Source organism: Talaromyces marneffei, chromosome 5 (genome assembly GCF_009556855.1).
Source record: "Talaromyces marneffei chromosome 5, complete sequence".
Taxonomy (NCBI): Eukaryota; Fungi; Ascomycota; class Eurotiomycetes; order Eurotiales; family Trichocomaceae; genus Talaromyces; species Talaromyces marneffei.
Genome location: NC_072352.1, coordinates 1,224,945 through 1,239,291, shown reverse-complemented (window position 1 = coordinate 1,239,291; position 14,347 = coordinate 1,224,945). Strand labels below are relative to the sequence as shown.

Genomic DNA, 14,347 nt, shown 5'->3' with positions numbered 1-14,347 from the left:
AAACAAATCTTCAGACATCTAATTGAGACATAATATGGCTTCTTCAGAAAAGACTATAGCTTTCATAGGTAGGTGTTGCCACTTATTACGTTTTAGTTCATCTACTCACGCAAAAATGCAGGCCTCGGGGTTATGGGATACCCGATGGCTTTGAACCTTCGCAAAAAAATTGGGTCAGAGTATAAAACACTCATATGTGATGTTGTTCAAGATGCCTTACAGACGTTTCAAGAAGAAGCCGCAGGAACAGGCCCGATTGAGGTGGTGAAAACTGGATATGAAGCCGTCCAAGCAGCTGTACCTATGCCCTGTTCTGCCTTACATTTCTTCGGAAATTGACCCTAGCTTATTTTGCAGGACCTCGTTATTACGATGTTACCGGGTTCGCCAGCCGTGCGAAGCGTGTATTTGGACGAGAAGACGGGAATTCTTGCTGGAGTCAAAGACCTCGCCTCAAAAAATGCCACCGGAAACAAGATCATCATGGAGTGCGGCACAATTGAAACAGCTACTATACTCGACATTGCAAAAGCCAGCCGTGAAACTACATCAACACTCCCATCAGGATGGAAACTGGCATTCGTCGATGCCCCCGTTTCTGGAGGTCCCATGGGTGCCCAGGCTGGGACCTTGACGTTCATGGTTGGTGCCGATCCAGCTTCTAACCATGATGGGCAAGTCTTTGAAAAAGTGAAATCCGCGTTATCGCACATGGGCAAACCCGAAAATGTATTTTTGTGTGGTGATGTCGGTGCCGGAACAGCTTTCAAGATCATCAACAACTACCTCTCGGCAATCACCAGTCTAGCGGCCTCCGAGGCACTAAATATTGGAACCAAGATGGGTTTAGATCCAAAGCTTCTCACAGATGTCATTAATACAAGCGGTGGACAATGTTGGGTGACATCACAAAGCAATCCTGTCCCTGGTGTGCATCCCAACGCCCCAGCTAGTCGGGACTATGAAGGGGGTTTCCGAATTGAGCTATGCAAAAAGGTTCTTGGTATGGGCTCGCAGTTGGCAGAAATGGTAGGCGCAAGAACTATTTTGGATAAACCTACTTTGGAGGCATTTGAAGAGGCTGCCAGTGATGAGCGATACAAGGGGAAAGACGCAAGAATTGTGTATAAGTGGTTGAACGATCAGTAGTGCCTTAAGTGTTGCGGTCGGATGTTATGTATATACTTCTTACTTTGTTCGAGGTTTCTTACCCATGTTGTGAGTATTAAGTATCTAGCTAGATTTATAATGTTCATACGGAAAATTCTAGGTTCCTGATTACCCAAATAATTTTGATCAGGTAGTAGTACTATGCGCACAGAATCCCGTAAACGCTTACATCGCAGTCTTCGTGCTATTCTTGGCTTCGAAGATAACTATTATCAGAAAAATAAATATCTTACAAGCCATCTAAAACAGCACCGATGTGGGTGTACATAAGACCAAGTCCCCGTATGTGGGGAGTTGGGGAAGATTATGCCTTTGAGAAAGGTGAACTTTATCACTTGAATTGGAGTAAAATCCATGCTATCTAGAATTGGCCTTCTAGGGTGATCACCCGTTAATTGTTGCGAGTCAAACGAGCTGATATTCGTCAACATCATATCCAGATACCGATCCTCAATATCAGTACGTCGTACATCATGTCAGATTCAAGAAATGAAGACCTTGGCCTAAAGGCTATAGCCGAACCGCCAACAACAATGAAAGCACAGCACCTCGACGCTTTCAATACACCGTACGTCCTTAGAGAAAACGTGCCTGTCCCAAACCCAGTCCATCCATACGATATACTCATCCGGGTTGATGCCGCCTCCTATTGTCATACAGATCATGTCATTGCATCTGGCGAAATGGCGGCAGCCAGAAAAGCTTCGTTTCCGCTTGTAGGATGCCATGAATATACCGGCACAGTTGTCAAGCTACCCGCCAATCCGGCTCAGACAGATATCAAGATTGGTGACCGGGTCGGAGTTAGCTCTCGTGCATATCATCCATGCGGGAAATGCGCTGAGTGTCTTGAAGAAAACACTCCAGATAGCGACCCTAAGGGGTACTCTGTATATTGCCCGCATGTCAAGACGAATGGAATTGGTATGGATGGTGGATGGAGAGAATATGCCTTGGTTGATGTGCGACAAGTTGCACCAATTCCATCTGGGCTTACGCAGGTGGAAGCAGCCCCGTTGATGTGTGCAGGAATCACCATATATGCAGCAATAAAAAAGACTGGCCTTAAACGGGGTCAAAGACTTGGAATAATCGGCTGTGGAGGCGGATTAGGGCATTTAGGCTTACAATATGCGACGGTTATGGGATTAAAGGTTTATGGAGTTGACAACAGCGATACAGCGCTTGAACTAGTCCGAAATTTGAACAATATTTCTGGGGCTATGATAATCGATTCTCGTACACAAACTGCAGCCGAAGCTATTGCGCCCATTGAGAAAGAAGACGATAACACAAATCCTGGTCAATTTGGTCTTGATGCTGTTATTATCCTCCCAGAAAGCCAGAAAGCTTATCAGTATGGGGTGGACATGCTCAAAGACCATGGCCTATGTGTTGTGGTCTCATTTCCCAAGCAAGGGTTCGTCGTGTCCACGCAAGACTTGGTTTTCCGCGATATTAGGGTTATAGGAAGTTTGTCTGGTAGTAATAAGCTGCTGCGAGAGATGGTCAGATTTTCTGCGGAACATAGAATCAAGCCAGAAACTAAGACGTTTCCACTGGAAAAGTTGAATGAGCTTGTTTATGCGTACGAAGCAGGGCAGGCGGGTAAGCTGGTGATTGATTTTCATTACCAAGATGAAACCTAAGCAATGTATAACCAGCCATTCAAAAGAGCACATTAGACTACAGACTGGTGTTCTTACATCACTGATTGGGTTTCAAGGTATTGGGTAGAGGTCCAAAAATATGAGAGTAGTGACATGCTATGTATTCCTATTGATTACAGCAAATTTCGTGATATCATTATATCGTTCTTTTCTCATTTAGAAATTGCACGGCGAGAGACTTGGATCAGCTGTTTTCTAACATATCAGCATAGGTGTTCAAGGCTGTCCCTATTATATCCACAATTGCCCATGTTTGAGCACCTTTGAAAATCTGCGCCCATACCCGCAGTACACCTGCACTCAATTGTCGAAGTAGAGTGGGAGACTGAAGGGCCGTTTCATCACCACATTTGACTCCATACTCGGTTTCATCTAACATTGTCTTGACTAGCCAACAAATTCTCTTCTCATCATCAGATACTTCCGTCTCAGGATTTGCCAAGGCAAGGGCTTCAAGCCATTTGCATAAAAGGAAAGCACATTCGAGTGAACATATAGAATGCTGTATAGACCAGGTAAAACTTTGCGTACGTGCCACTAGTCGAATGCCAATCTTTACTGGTATGCTCAGTGCATGTGCCGAATGTAGTACCGCCCTGACCAGTTTGCGCGTCCGCCGTATCTTAGTTGGAGAACTTTCTCTAAATGAATCAGCAATTCGATTGGGATCACGTGAAGCAAGAGTATGATGCGCAGGTCCGATGAAAATATTGTTCAAGCGAATATATGCCAGTCTCAGTAAGGCCGTCGAATTGAATGCAATCGGCCCATTGGGATCCCAAGGGTCCAAAGAGGACTCTGGGTTCTGTTTCCATCCCAATTGCCAATTTCGTAAAGCTTGTTCCAAGTAAGAAGTCTCCTCATCCTTATCCTGATTCTGCTCATTTTGCTGGACAGATGCAGAGGGCTGAGAAGGAGTAGGGTAGCCCGCGATTTGGCGTATGAAGAATATGCGTTGGATAAGGGCGTGGATGAGAACGTAGTTTCCCAGTGACGAGATGCGTAAATAACTCTCCAAGCTCACGCGGCTAGATCTGTCAAATAGACTATTGAAAGCAGACTGAAAATTTGCTTCCGGGCGTCGGTTCTTCTTTCTCGCCTCCCGCCACCGTACTGCAGATGGCGCCCTAAACTCATTGGCGTCGCAGGGTAAAGGCAAGTCCAGTTCAGAACTCAAGATTAAGGATGGGATGTTATAAACTATGCAATGAAGGTTGAAGAAGCAAAAGACAATAAATTTGGTTCTCTTGATACTTTCGTAGTGAGCCCAGTCCTCCCAAGCCAAGTCGTTGTTGACCACTGGAGCCATCTTGAGTCCATCCTCACGAATGAGAGTTGCTAAGATGCTTTGTATAGCAAGCGCTTGACGGAGAATCCCTTGGTGTTTAGCCCACGTTGCCATTGCCATGAGAAGAAATAATGCCTGTGCGGTTTGCATTAAATCCTCACCATGACCTTGATCGATGGGCAGACCAAGAAGACCAGATGATGGGCCATTCAAGTGAGATGGCTGCACATGCAAAGATTGGCGAGGTGAGTCGAGTCCCCCATCTTCCAAGAACCAACCAAAGTTTCCACCTTGTGGCTGCTCTGCATCTGCATCCGCAGTACGCACATCGCGCCGTCTTATTCTCCGCATAGCAATTTCTTGACTTGTATGAAATAGTTCCACGCCCTTTTCGCCCTCAAAGCAATATTGAGCACCCACAGCTGCCATGGCAAGTAGTAGTTCGATTGAAGTATTCTGAACTGACATGGTCGGAATATGCAGACAGGGCATATGCTCGTGAAACCCGTTGATGTAACCGGCCAAGTAGCGAGATAGTGCCAGACGTGATGGTAACTGAAAATCAGAGGGCACAACTCCAGCAAATTCTTTCAGTTTTGAGGCAAGAACCTGTCGATCTTCAAAAGAGACGTCTGATATTGGCTTCTTTGACGCGCTGGAATTCTGTTCACGTTGACCAGGTGATTCCTCTGGTTGTAGAGACGGAAGACGAGAGCCAAATCGAGAAAATGAACCTGACTGCTCAGGAGCCGAGGCTGTAAGGTTCTCTCGAGGTTGGTAGCCTTGGTGTATTGTGTCATTTCCATTCGAAGCAGACCCCGGCGAAAAAAAAGGAATGGGTTGTTCAGCACTGATAAAGGATGGAAAATGATGAGATGCGACCGGTCCGTTATCTAGAAAGGTTGCCAGACTATCGAGCGTGTCCTCGAAATCGAATCCGTAAGTCGGATCCATCGATCGAGATCCGAGAGCTTCTGTCTCTGGGAAAGGCAATCTATTATCATGATTGGTAGATATAATGACCTGATCGTCTTGTTCTGGAGGTATTATTCCCTGCATGGCCGCATGTTCAGCGGCCATTGACAGTGTAGCGAGCGAAATTCCGTGACTTTGCGTTGCTAAATTTTGATCAATGATTTCATCAGAAACCCTTGTAGGAGCCAACATTATGGTGGGAGAGGAGATTGTATTGTTGTCTTGCTCATCCAGCCCGGCCACTCTGGCGTCTCGTTTTCGCCAAACTCGCGACCCATGACTATCGCTCTTTTCTGACTCGGTATTACTTCTCCTATTCAGCGAATGTAACAGTCTCTCGTGGCGTGTAAGTAGGTCACTGTTAATATCAGAGAGCTGGATAGCAAGACGATTGAACTTCAGGATTACCTTCGTGTGAAGCGTTGATCACATTGAACACAAGCAAATGGTTTTTCTTGTGTGTCTGGTAAGTTGTTAGGTCATGTGTATCTTGATGATGTAATTGGAGAATCGAACATACGGGTCCTTTCATGTCGCTGTAGATGCTCTAGCCTGGCAAACAATCGCTGGCAGTAATGGCATTGAAACCGCTTCGTTCGTTTTGCCTGGCCCCCAGAAGGCAAGGAGCTGGAGGTAGGCCCAGTATGCTCGGTACCATGAGTACCCTCATGCATGTTTGCGAGGAGTTACCGAACTGATGCATCTGTATATGTTGGAGAAGGAGTGAACTGGCAGCTGGACGAGATCTGGGGAAGTTGCAAAGCCGATCGATCTCTCCTCAAGTGGGCATTTTACCCCAACTGGTACCCCATGCATACCCCAAGCTCACCCCACATCTTCTCCACAGCGGCACAGCCATCTCGCCGACGTGGGGCGGACAGATTGGATTAGTTAGGGTTTGATAGTGTTAACAATAAGCACCCAATTTAAATCTCCCCTCATTAGTACGCAATTATTTTTTCTTCTACAACCTCCCAAGTTCCCTATCACAGATACATCATAGATACGATTACAAACCAAGTCAAACAGACAATCGACGAGAGTGTTTCGGAAAGAGAAGAGAAATCACAAAAATAAACAGCAATATGTCGACAAATCCAAATCATCCCGACATCCACAAAGTCCTTTTCGATGAAGGTCTTAAAGTGCGCTGTGAAGTCGTAGGTGATGACTACGTCGACCGTGCCCTGGCCAATGGCTCCACCGAATTCTCTCGTGCTGGTCAAGAGCTGGTCACCGAGTTTTGCTGGGGATATGCGTGGACTCGTCCTGGTCTAGAGCGCAAACAGCGTTCACTAATCAATATTGGCATGTTGATGGCGCTCAACAGATCACCCGAATTAGCGGTGCATGTGAGGGGTGCTGTTCGAAACGGATTGACCGAAACCGAAATCAGGGAGGCTATTCTACACGCAACCACATACTGTGGTGTACCGGCGGGTGTTGAGGCAATGAAGATTGCGGAAAAGGTTCTTAACGAGATGGCCGAGAAGGGCGAGCATGTTCGGGATTTGGGAAAGAAAGTCACATTATAAATAATCATGCCTAATGATAACAAGACAGCCACACGGAAGAGATCCAGTAGTGGATTTAACTTGTATCAGAGATGAGCAGAAATGAAGCATTTTAATAGAATATTCAACATTAGACACCTCTTGTTGCCGAAAAATGAACATCCTCAAGACTATAAACCCATGTACGTTCATTCTTGCAATCCAACATCCATTTTAGAAGACTGAGATGATTGATGATGGCAATTGTAACTATTTGAAGCGAGTCTCCCAATCTTCATCACCGCCCAAGTACCTATACACCACTCTCGAATCTAAATCTTTACATCTCGGATCCTGACTAGCCGCTTGATACGTGGCAAGTCCTGCATCACCTAGGACGAGTTGTGTATTCACCCTCTTCGCCATGTCAACAGCCAAACCAAAATCCTTCTTCATCAATTGCACCTTGAATCCATCTTTGTAACCTTTTGTAGAAGGTGCTTCCGGAGCAATGCCTGGAACGGGACAGAATCTGTCACTGATCGTATTCTGTGCTGTTCCTGCCGCATACACTCGTGCTAGAACACGCGGATCAAGACCAGATCGCATACCCATATCGAACGCTTCGGAGCATGCAATGGCAATTACGCCGGATAGGTAGTTGTTTGAAAGTTTTGCAGCGAGACCGAGTGAGGGGCCACCGCATGGAATGATTTGTTTCCCCATCATCCTCAATAGAGTGCTGATCTTTGGAAGATTGCCATCATCCTCTGCGCATCCCAAAAAGAAAGCGATTGTTCCTTTCTTTGCCCCGATCACCCCACCACTGACAGGCGCATCGTAAAAGAATGCTGAAGGGAAATTCTTCTCGATATGGGCTTTGACATCGAGACTTGTTGCAGTGTCGATCGTCGAACAGTCTATGAGGAGCTTATTGTTGATGTCTGTTGTGCATATACCTGTTTCAGGGTGTAAGTAAACGCTACGGACCTGAGCGCCTTCAGGAACCATGCTGAATATAATATTCTAAGGAGCCATGGAGTTAGATTCACTGTAGCTATATACTTAGATACAAGGTAAATCTCACGGATTTTTCGGCAACGTCTCGGGCGTTCTTTCCTGCAAAGACTCTGCTAGGAAACTGTGTAACTAACTGATCGACTGCGCTTTGAACTACGTCAAATGCATAAATCTTTGTTCCGGAAGGCAATTTCTCTGCCAAATGCATTGCCATGGGAGCGCCCATGGCTCCTAAGCCGATGAACCCAACAGTTGATTCGTCAATCATGTTGTTTTTCATTTCAATAATCAGTGATTGTTGGAAATCCTGAGGCATTCTGTTGAGGTAATAGTGATACACAAGCTGAAACCTTGGTTTTCTTAGATGCAAAAAGACATAACAAGTTCGTGCTCTCCACAATTATGCTGTTGGGGTAACTCCCACTTAACCGTTGCTTTAGAAGGTTTCTATACCACATTGGTCTCCAAATCTTCCACATTCTCCAAAATACGACATAGGATTTATGCAAGAACCTGATAGCAGACTAGTACATGGGGGTATGAGTACCTCGGTGGATGAAAATTGTGTACTTCAGACTACGTGCCATTCGACCTAAACACCTTTTTTTGTGACCATTATTAGTCTCACCAAATGTATATCGATCTCATAGCGCCATGTCATCAACGATTACTATTCAAGAAGAGCCTTCTTTGAAAACGAGAATTACGTTGCCCAGCACTGTGGATTTGCACGCTTTCTACGCCGGACGACTTACCAAGATATCTCCTTACTTCATCGAATAGTCGATGGATCAACTCATCGGAGAGACCATGATTTGGTTAGCTTGACGAATCCAAACTTCTTGAAGACATCTACCTGGCCCTGGGCGCACTTGAACCGTTTTTCAGTGTCTCCTTCGGCAAAGTCGGCCCAGTCAATTGTAGGGATCTTCGGGGGGTCACTAAGCGCTGTCATCATTGGGGTGTCGTGACCATGATGCTGCTGTCATAAGCAAAACAGATCCAGTGACAAACATAGCCGTGGAAAAAAAAAAGAATATTATGAAGCACATTGCAACTGTCTAATTATGGAAAAAATCCCATGACCGAATCGACAGAGGCCTGTGGAAGGTCGGAGTACCCTACTTATGTCTCAGTCTCATTCCAAACCTTGTTTGTGTCATTTCTGTTAAGGAAATCACGCCAGAGATAACTACACCTCCGAGCCCAGCCCCTATTTTAGAGAAGAGGGGGAGGGGGAGAAGATATAGTGAGATAGTGGATATAGCTCATTCGACTAGCACTTGAGTCGGTTCCTAACTATTAACTTAGGTTTCTATACACGTCCAGCTACACAAGATTCTCGCTGAGTTCCATTTCCTCCGATTTCCGATACAACTTATCACGTGCGCGTGGAAAGGCACTGAATATCTCTCTACTACGTAGTATTGTGTGGTTGCCTAAGCTAACTGTTGTGTGAGCTCACGTAGGCTATATCCCTCGCCTAGTGGCTAGTCAGATATGGCACCACCGTCTAGGCAGGGGCAATTCCATCAACTTGCCAATTGGTTCAAGATAAACATCGCTTTGTCCGATGTTACCCAATCAGGCTTATTCCAATTCCGTGACCTGGCTCATCGCAAATCTTTCACCGTACTGTTTTCGAGGATTTCTTACTTTTTATTTTATTTTTTCACTTTGAAGTTTATCGTTAATGTGAGATTGGTATTGCTACCCAGAAACAATCGTGATCATAGCCCGAATGTCCATACTTGAAAGATAACTATGCCCGCGACAGACGACTCGACAGAAAAGTCCCAGACAATGACTCTACGAACAGCAGCCCCTACAACAGATATCGATCTTGACCTACCTCTGGTTCTGGCGAAGGTCCCAGGAACAGTGTGGGTGGTGGCTTTCATCGCTGCAGCGGAAAGATTCACATACTGGGGCATCACAACTCCCTGGCGTGAGCGAAGTGTGATGATAATGTATCTTGTGGTTTCATATTCCAAACATGGATAGCAGTGATCAGCTAAAATAGCAAAACTAGTTCTGTTTGTTCTCCAGTCTCACAATTGAGTTTATAAAGTCCTACATCCTGTCATGTTCTAGTAGTAGTAGTAGTAGTAGTAGTAGTAGTAGTAGTAAATTCATCATGCCCGGAGGCATGAAGCCGCAAGGGCCCCTATACGTTATTTGCTCTTCCATTGCAGTCATGGTCTCACTTAGAAAGGAAAAGCTGTACCACCTGCAAAACCCCATCTAGCGTATACGTTATACCCTGGAGGGATAGGGATGGCCCCGGTCACACCCTGTAGACCGACGATGTGACATGCAGCTATACCATCCGAACACAAGCACTCCGTGTATAGCCGGGTGTCTTTTGTGGCGTAGATACTAAATGTTGGAATTCAATGAAATACAACTACACGCAACGTTATGTCTGGCGTATATTAGTTGGATTGCTCTGATTCGCCGGGGCTTCCTCAGGGGCGTCCCGAACCGTGGGGGGGCTGACTTTAGGTTAGCTTGGCTGGATTACTATGGCGGCCAATTTGCACGTTAAGGACAAAATGGTCATTTTATTGTTTTTACATTTGTGGCTAACTATAGCCTACAAGCGCCACTGTATATGAACCGTACAAATCGTAGCATCTAATGTTATGCGTTGAAACGGGCTCCGAACAAATGAAACCCAGCCCAGACCGATGCATCATTAAATCGGGACAATCCAAAGAAAAGCGCCAGCTATAAAGTTCTCCACCCCGAGAGTGAAATACATCCATGGCAGTTTCGGATCGATTGTCAGCGGCGAAACCGTCATGGCTATCAAGGCCCCCGCCGATACGGTCGACAAGTACAGGGCCATAATTAGTGATTTCATTGACTTGGGAGCCTGCGTAAAGGCATATTCGACACCTGCTACGGAGGCAAGTATCTCCGAGACAGCGACCAGTACGTACGCAGGCGACTGGAGGAATATAGAAACCTGATTCGGCACCTTCCCGCCCATACATTCAGGGGCCCTTGGGCGGTCATAGCAAGGCGGCGCAGCGTAAATAGTTCGTTGAACAAAGGCGGCATAGAGCATCGAAACGCCGCATATCAGGAACCCCATCGTGATTCTATTCACGTGGTGAACGGGAACTCCCAGCCTTCGCAGGAAAGGAAATACAACGCGGTCCAGGACAGGAAGGAGAATCAGGACTGTGATAGAGTCTATGTTCGGCATGATATCATTGGGAATTCCATGTGTCTCCATTGTCGCAGCTTGGGAGACGAAATTCGTTAGAAATTGTAAATAGGCTGCCCAGTAGATCGGATATAGGATGAAGATTTTGCATGAGGCGAAGGCGCTTCGCAAATCGTCAACGAAGTAATCATCCCAAGGGAGCCTTCTTGCTGGAACTTGGTCTGTCAGGTAGCTTGGTCTTGCGTAGTGGAGATTGCCCTTGTGCTTGATACCAATCCAGAATGCCTTACAGGCATTGAAGATAATGGAGCTATCGGGGTCCCGGCTGATATATTGGTCTTTGCTGACGAGGATGATCACGAAACCAATGAAGAAAGCTATCACTGGAAGAGAAAATGCGGCAGAAAAGCCATATTCCTTCTCAATCATTGTGATGAGTAGGGATGAAAAAGAGCCCACGTTAATGTATAAGAAAAAGGTTGTGAATATGCTTACTGCCATGTTAGCATTTAACGAATACCAAGCAATCAAGGCCGCGATAGGTACCTCTGAATAGTCAAATCTCTATCGACGATGACTTCCTCCCCTGATTTCAGAACGCGTCTGGATTCTTTGGGACCAGTATATTGCTCTGCGATCAGCGAACTGACATTGGTCTTGATACCGCCAGTACCCATGCCGATCAAGAACAAAGACACTAATAATCCAGGTAGCGACACTTCCATGTCCTGCGCAATTGATAACGAGGACAGAAACAAAATGACCAATCCAGAGAGGTACACGGACGAGGAATAAATAATAGTTTTCACTCTCCCGATATATTGTTCTGCAACCACGGCGCCCAGTATCGGAGTGATGTAGCACCACAGCATAAATCCCTGGTTCACCATTGTCGCAGATGCCTGTCCAAGCCCTACTCATGTTAGACTGGCATAGAAATCATGGCGGATATTGCATCCTACCGATTCCGCCTGGCCGCAGTGGATCAAACCTGGGATTCTGGATGTAGTTTTGCATCGGTCCAACGGTCCCAAAGTAAGCAAATCTTTCGCACAACTCGATCGTCGCAATGAGCTAGATCGAGGGTGGAAGCGAATCTGCGATTCTTCTCAACCCGTCATCGGGGTTTATGATCGATGGAGCGGTCCCTTCATCATCCGCTGCCTCGTCAGATCTCGTGGAAAGAAGCGGGGTGCGCTCTGTCTCAACGAATGTCGCACTCGACATGACGAATCAAGGTTGGAGAATATGAGGGAGCGAACATTGTAAGAGGCGCGAAAGGCAATAAAGACGATTGAAAACGAGTCAGGTATCATTCGTAGAAAAATACCGCTAGCATAATAATTACGAGGGCAGAAACAATTTCGAGTTTTTAGTCGTATTTTATAAGTCAAGACCTTGATTGGCCAGTTTTACGACTGGTCTATAGAAGGACTTGTTCAAACCTGTCGGATCATCTTCCTTGCGTGGTAGTCATTCATTCTTCGAAGATGGTATATTACCAGAGGATAGAACTATCGAACTGAGTGATCCTGAAATTGACTGTGAAACCCAGGATACTACAACAGCCAAGCTCCCAGGAGATGCACACTTTGACAACCCCTGGTCTACGCTCCCAGAGATGAACATCCAAGTACTAGATATTTTAATGACGGCACCGTCCAAATTGTTCACTCTCCTGGGCATCTTCCTGGGCTTATAAATCTACTCGTCTAGACCGATACCGGATCATACGTTTATCTCGGTGGAGATGCATGTCATGATAGGCGAATAATGCCCAAAGAGGCGCAAATTGGAGAATGGTTAGATGGTGCAAGCCATGTATGCTGCATTCACGCCGATAGAAAGAAAGCAGAGGAGACAATTGAGCGTATAATAGAGCTGGAAAACCAAGGAGTGCAGGTTATCTTTGCGCATGATGTTGAATGGGAGGACAATCCACAGAACAAGTCTAGATTCTAGGGCTCATGAATTCATTTGTACTCAGGATTTAGTAGTAGTAGTAGTAGTAGTAGTAGTAGTAGTAGCTCAATGAGCAAAGCCATGAATGAAGTTTGAAGTAATTTTCCTAAAACATTTCCTAACCCCTCACGTATACAGTAATGTGTATTCGAGTAGATTTTACCCTGTGTGGGGGGTAAACATTGAGGGGATAGCCATATAAAGTCCCACATTTGCCCTTCACAAGGTGTTTACCAATTTCAGAGTTTCTAACAACCTCGGTCTCCTAGCCTTCAGCATCCCATACCAAGGGCATTAAAGTATATGCAAACGCCATGTCGTCAGAATCCGCCAGAGATGAATTTGTCGCCCAATTCGGCGAACACGCTTGGAAAGATGGCTGGCAAAGCATCTCGAATCTAAGTCCCGAATTTTTCAAAGCGAGTTTCGACCTACGCAGTGTCCCCAAACGAAAGACCCACCGCTTTCTAACCCCAAAAGTCCAATCTCTTTGTGCCTTGGCTGTTGACAGCGCTTCGACTCATCTCTATGCACCCGGTGTACAAGAACACATTCAAACAGCCATTGAAAATGGAGCTACATCTGCGGAGATAGTAGAGGTGATAGAATTAACGTCTACCCTCGGTATACATGCGTGCAACATTGGCATCCCTGTACTCGCGGAAGTACTCCGAGAAGAGAACCATCCAGCCGGACAAGCAACACCATTTGACACTCGACAAGAACAACTCAAAGCGGAATTTACAAAGAATCGTGGATACTGGCACGTATTTTGGGAAGATTTTCTACGGCTCGATCCAGACTTTTTTGAAGCCTATCTGAACTTTTCATCTGTGCCGTGGACCAAGAAGACTGAACATGGTGACCGGGGAGCTCTAGAGCCAAAGGTATGTCTACAACCAAACGCTATAATTAATTAAATCAGTCACTAAACGGGTTGGATGTATTAGGTAAAAGAGCTGATCTACTGTGCCTTTGACGTTGCAGCAACCCATCTGTACGTACCGGGTTTGAAGCTACATATCAAAAATGCGTTGGGGTATGGGGCAACCCCACAAGAGATCATGGAGGTATTGGAGATTGCTACAGCGTTGAGTCTGCACACTGCAAACGTTGCTTTTCCTATGTTGGAGAAGGCGTTAGCTCATTAGGATGCGCTCCTGCCTGGTCTCTAGTTTTTGTGGTCGTAGCCTTTCTCCAAATGCATGAGCGTTCCTACTGAAAATATGCAAGTGCCACACCGGATTATCTCCGGTCTTATATCAATGGCACATAATACGTAGTCGATCCACACTTTTAGTCTGTGTGGGTAAAACCTGGGGTAAAAGATCCACTATTTATAGTTAATGTGGAGGTACTGTTTAATATTCGAGCTATTAAAATACAACATGGATCTTTCTGGATACTAAATTTGCTTCAACACGTTGTTTCTTATTTCTTGATTGTAAAAAACAGTCTTAGGGCAATAGATGAAGATTTTCATTTTTATTTCGCGCGATTTATGCAAGACTGATCAGATATACGGAATATTCTAGTTGTAGCAGATGGTGCATCATAAGGAATATTCAACTGTGCTTTGCCCCTCGAAGTATTG

General features: G+C 45.6%; 7 protein-coding genes across 7 annotated transcripts; 4 read left to right on the top strand and 3 right to left on the bottom strand.

Annotated features, from left to right (window-relative positions):
- Nucleotides 1-34: 34 nt before the first annotated feature.
- Nucleotides 35-1,149, top strand: EYB26_006775 (uncharacterized protein; the record flags this gene model as incomplete). The annotated part of the gene is made up of 3 exons (XM_054266048.1): nt 35-68; nt 122-297; nt 358-1,149. 3 exons carry the CDS (start codon nt 35-37, stop codon nt 1,147-1,149), a joined length of 1,002 nt encoding a protein of 333 aa, XP_054122023.1.
- A 494-nt stretch (nt 1,150-1,643) lies between these two features.
- EYB26_006774 (uncharacterized protein) lies at nt 1,644-2,819 on the top strand (the record flags this gene model as incomplete). Its single annotated transcript, XM_054266047.1, has 1 exon — nt 1,644-2,819. The coding sequence occupies one exon, from the start codon at nt 1,644-1,646 to the stop codon at nt 2,817-2,819; it is 1,176 nt and encodes a 391-aa protein (XP_054122022.1).
- Nucleotides 2,820-3,024: 205 nt separating this feature from the next.
- Nucleotides 3,025-5,777, bottom strand: EYB26_006773 (uncharacterized protein; the record flags this gene model as incomplete). Its single annotated transcript, XM_054266046.1, has 3 exons — nt 3,025-5,461; nt 5,512-5,566; nt 5,624-5,777. 3 exons carry the CDS (start codon nt 5,775-5,777, stop codon nt 3,025-3,027), a joined length of 2,646 nt encoding a protein of 881 aa, XP_054122021.1.
- Nucleotides 5,778-6,188: 411 nt separating this feature from the next.
- Nucleotides 6,189-6,638, top strand: EYB26_006772 (uncharacterized protein; the record flags this gene model as incomplete). Its single annotated transcript, XM_054266045.1, has 1 exon — nt 6,189-6,638. The coding sequence occupies one exon, from the start codon at nt 6,189-6,191 to the stop codon at nt 6,636-6,638; it is 450 nt and encodes a 149-aa protein (XP_054122020.1).
- A 228-nt stretch (nt 6,639-6,866) lies between these two features.
- EYB26_006771 (uncharacterized protein) lies at nt 6,867-7,932 on the bottom strand (the record flags this gene model as incomplete). Its single annotated transcript, XM_054266044.1, has 2 exons — nt 6,867-7,622; nt 7,684-7,932. 2 exons carry the CDS (start codon nt 7,930-7,932, stop codon nt 6,867-6,869), a joined length of 1,005 nt encoding a protein of 334 aa, XP_054122019.1.
- Nucleotides 7,933-10,314: 2,382 nt separating this feature from the next.
- Nucleotides 10,315-11,808, bottom strand: EYB26_006770 (uncharacterized protein; the record flags this gene model as incomplete). Its single annotated transcript, XM_054266043.1, has 3 exons — nt 10,315-11,281; nt 11,338-11,704; nt 11,754-11,808. The coding sequence occupies 3 exons, from the start codon at nt 11,806-11,808 to the stop codon at nt 10,315-10,317; spliced, it is 1,389 nt and encodes a 462-aa protein (XP_054122018.1).
- Nucleotides 11,809-13,067: 1,259 nt separating this feature from the next.
- Nucleotides 13,068-13,904, top strand: EYB26_006769 (uncharacterized protein; the record flags this gene model as incomplete). The annotated part of the gene is made up of 2 exons (XM_054266042.1): nt 13,068-13,640; nt 13,704-13,904. 2 exons carry the CDS (start codon nt 13,068-13,070, stop codon nt 13,902-13,904), a joined length of 774 nt encoding a protein of 257 aa, XP_054122017.1.
- Nucleotides 13,905-14,347: the final 443 nt, after the last annotated feature.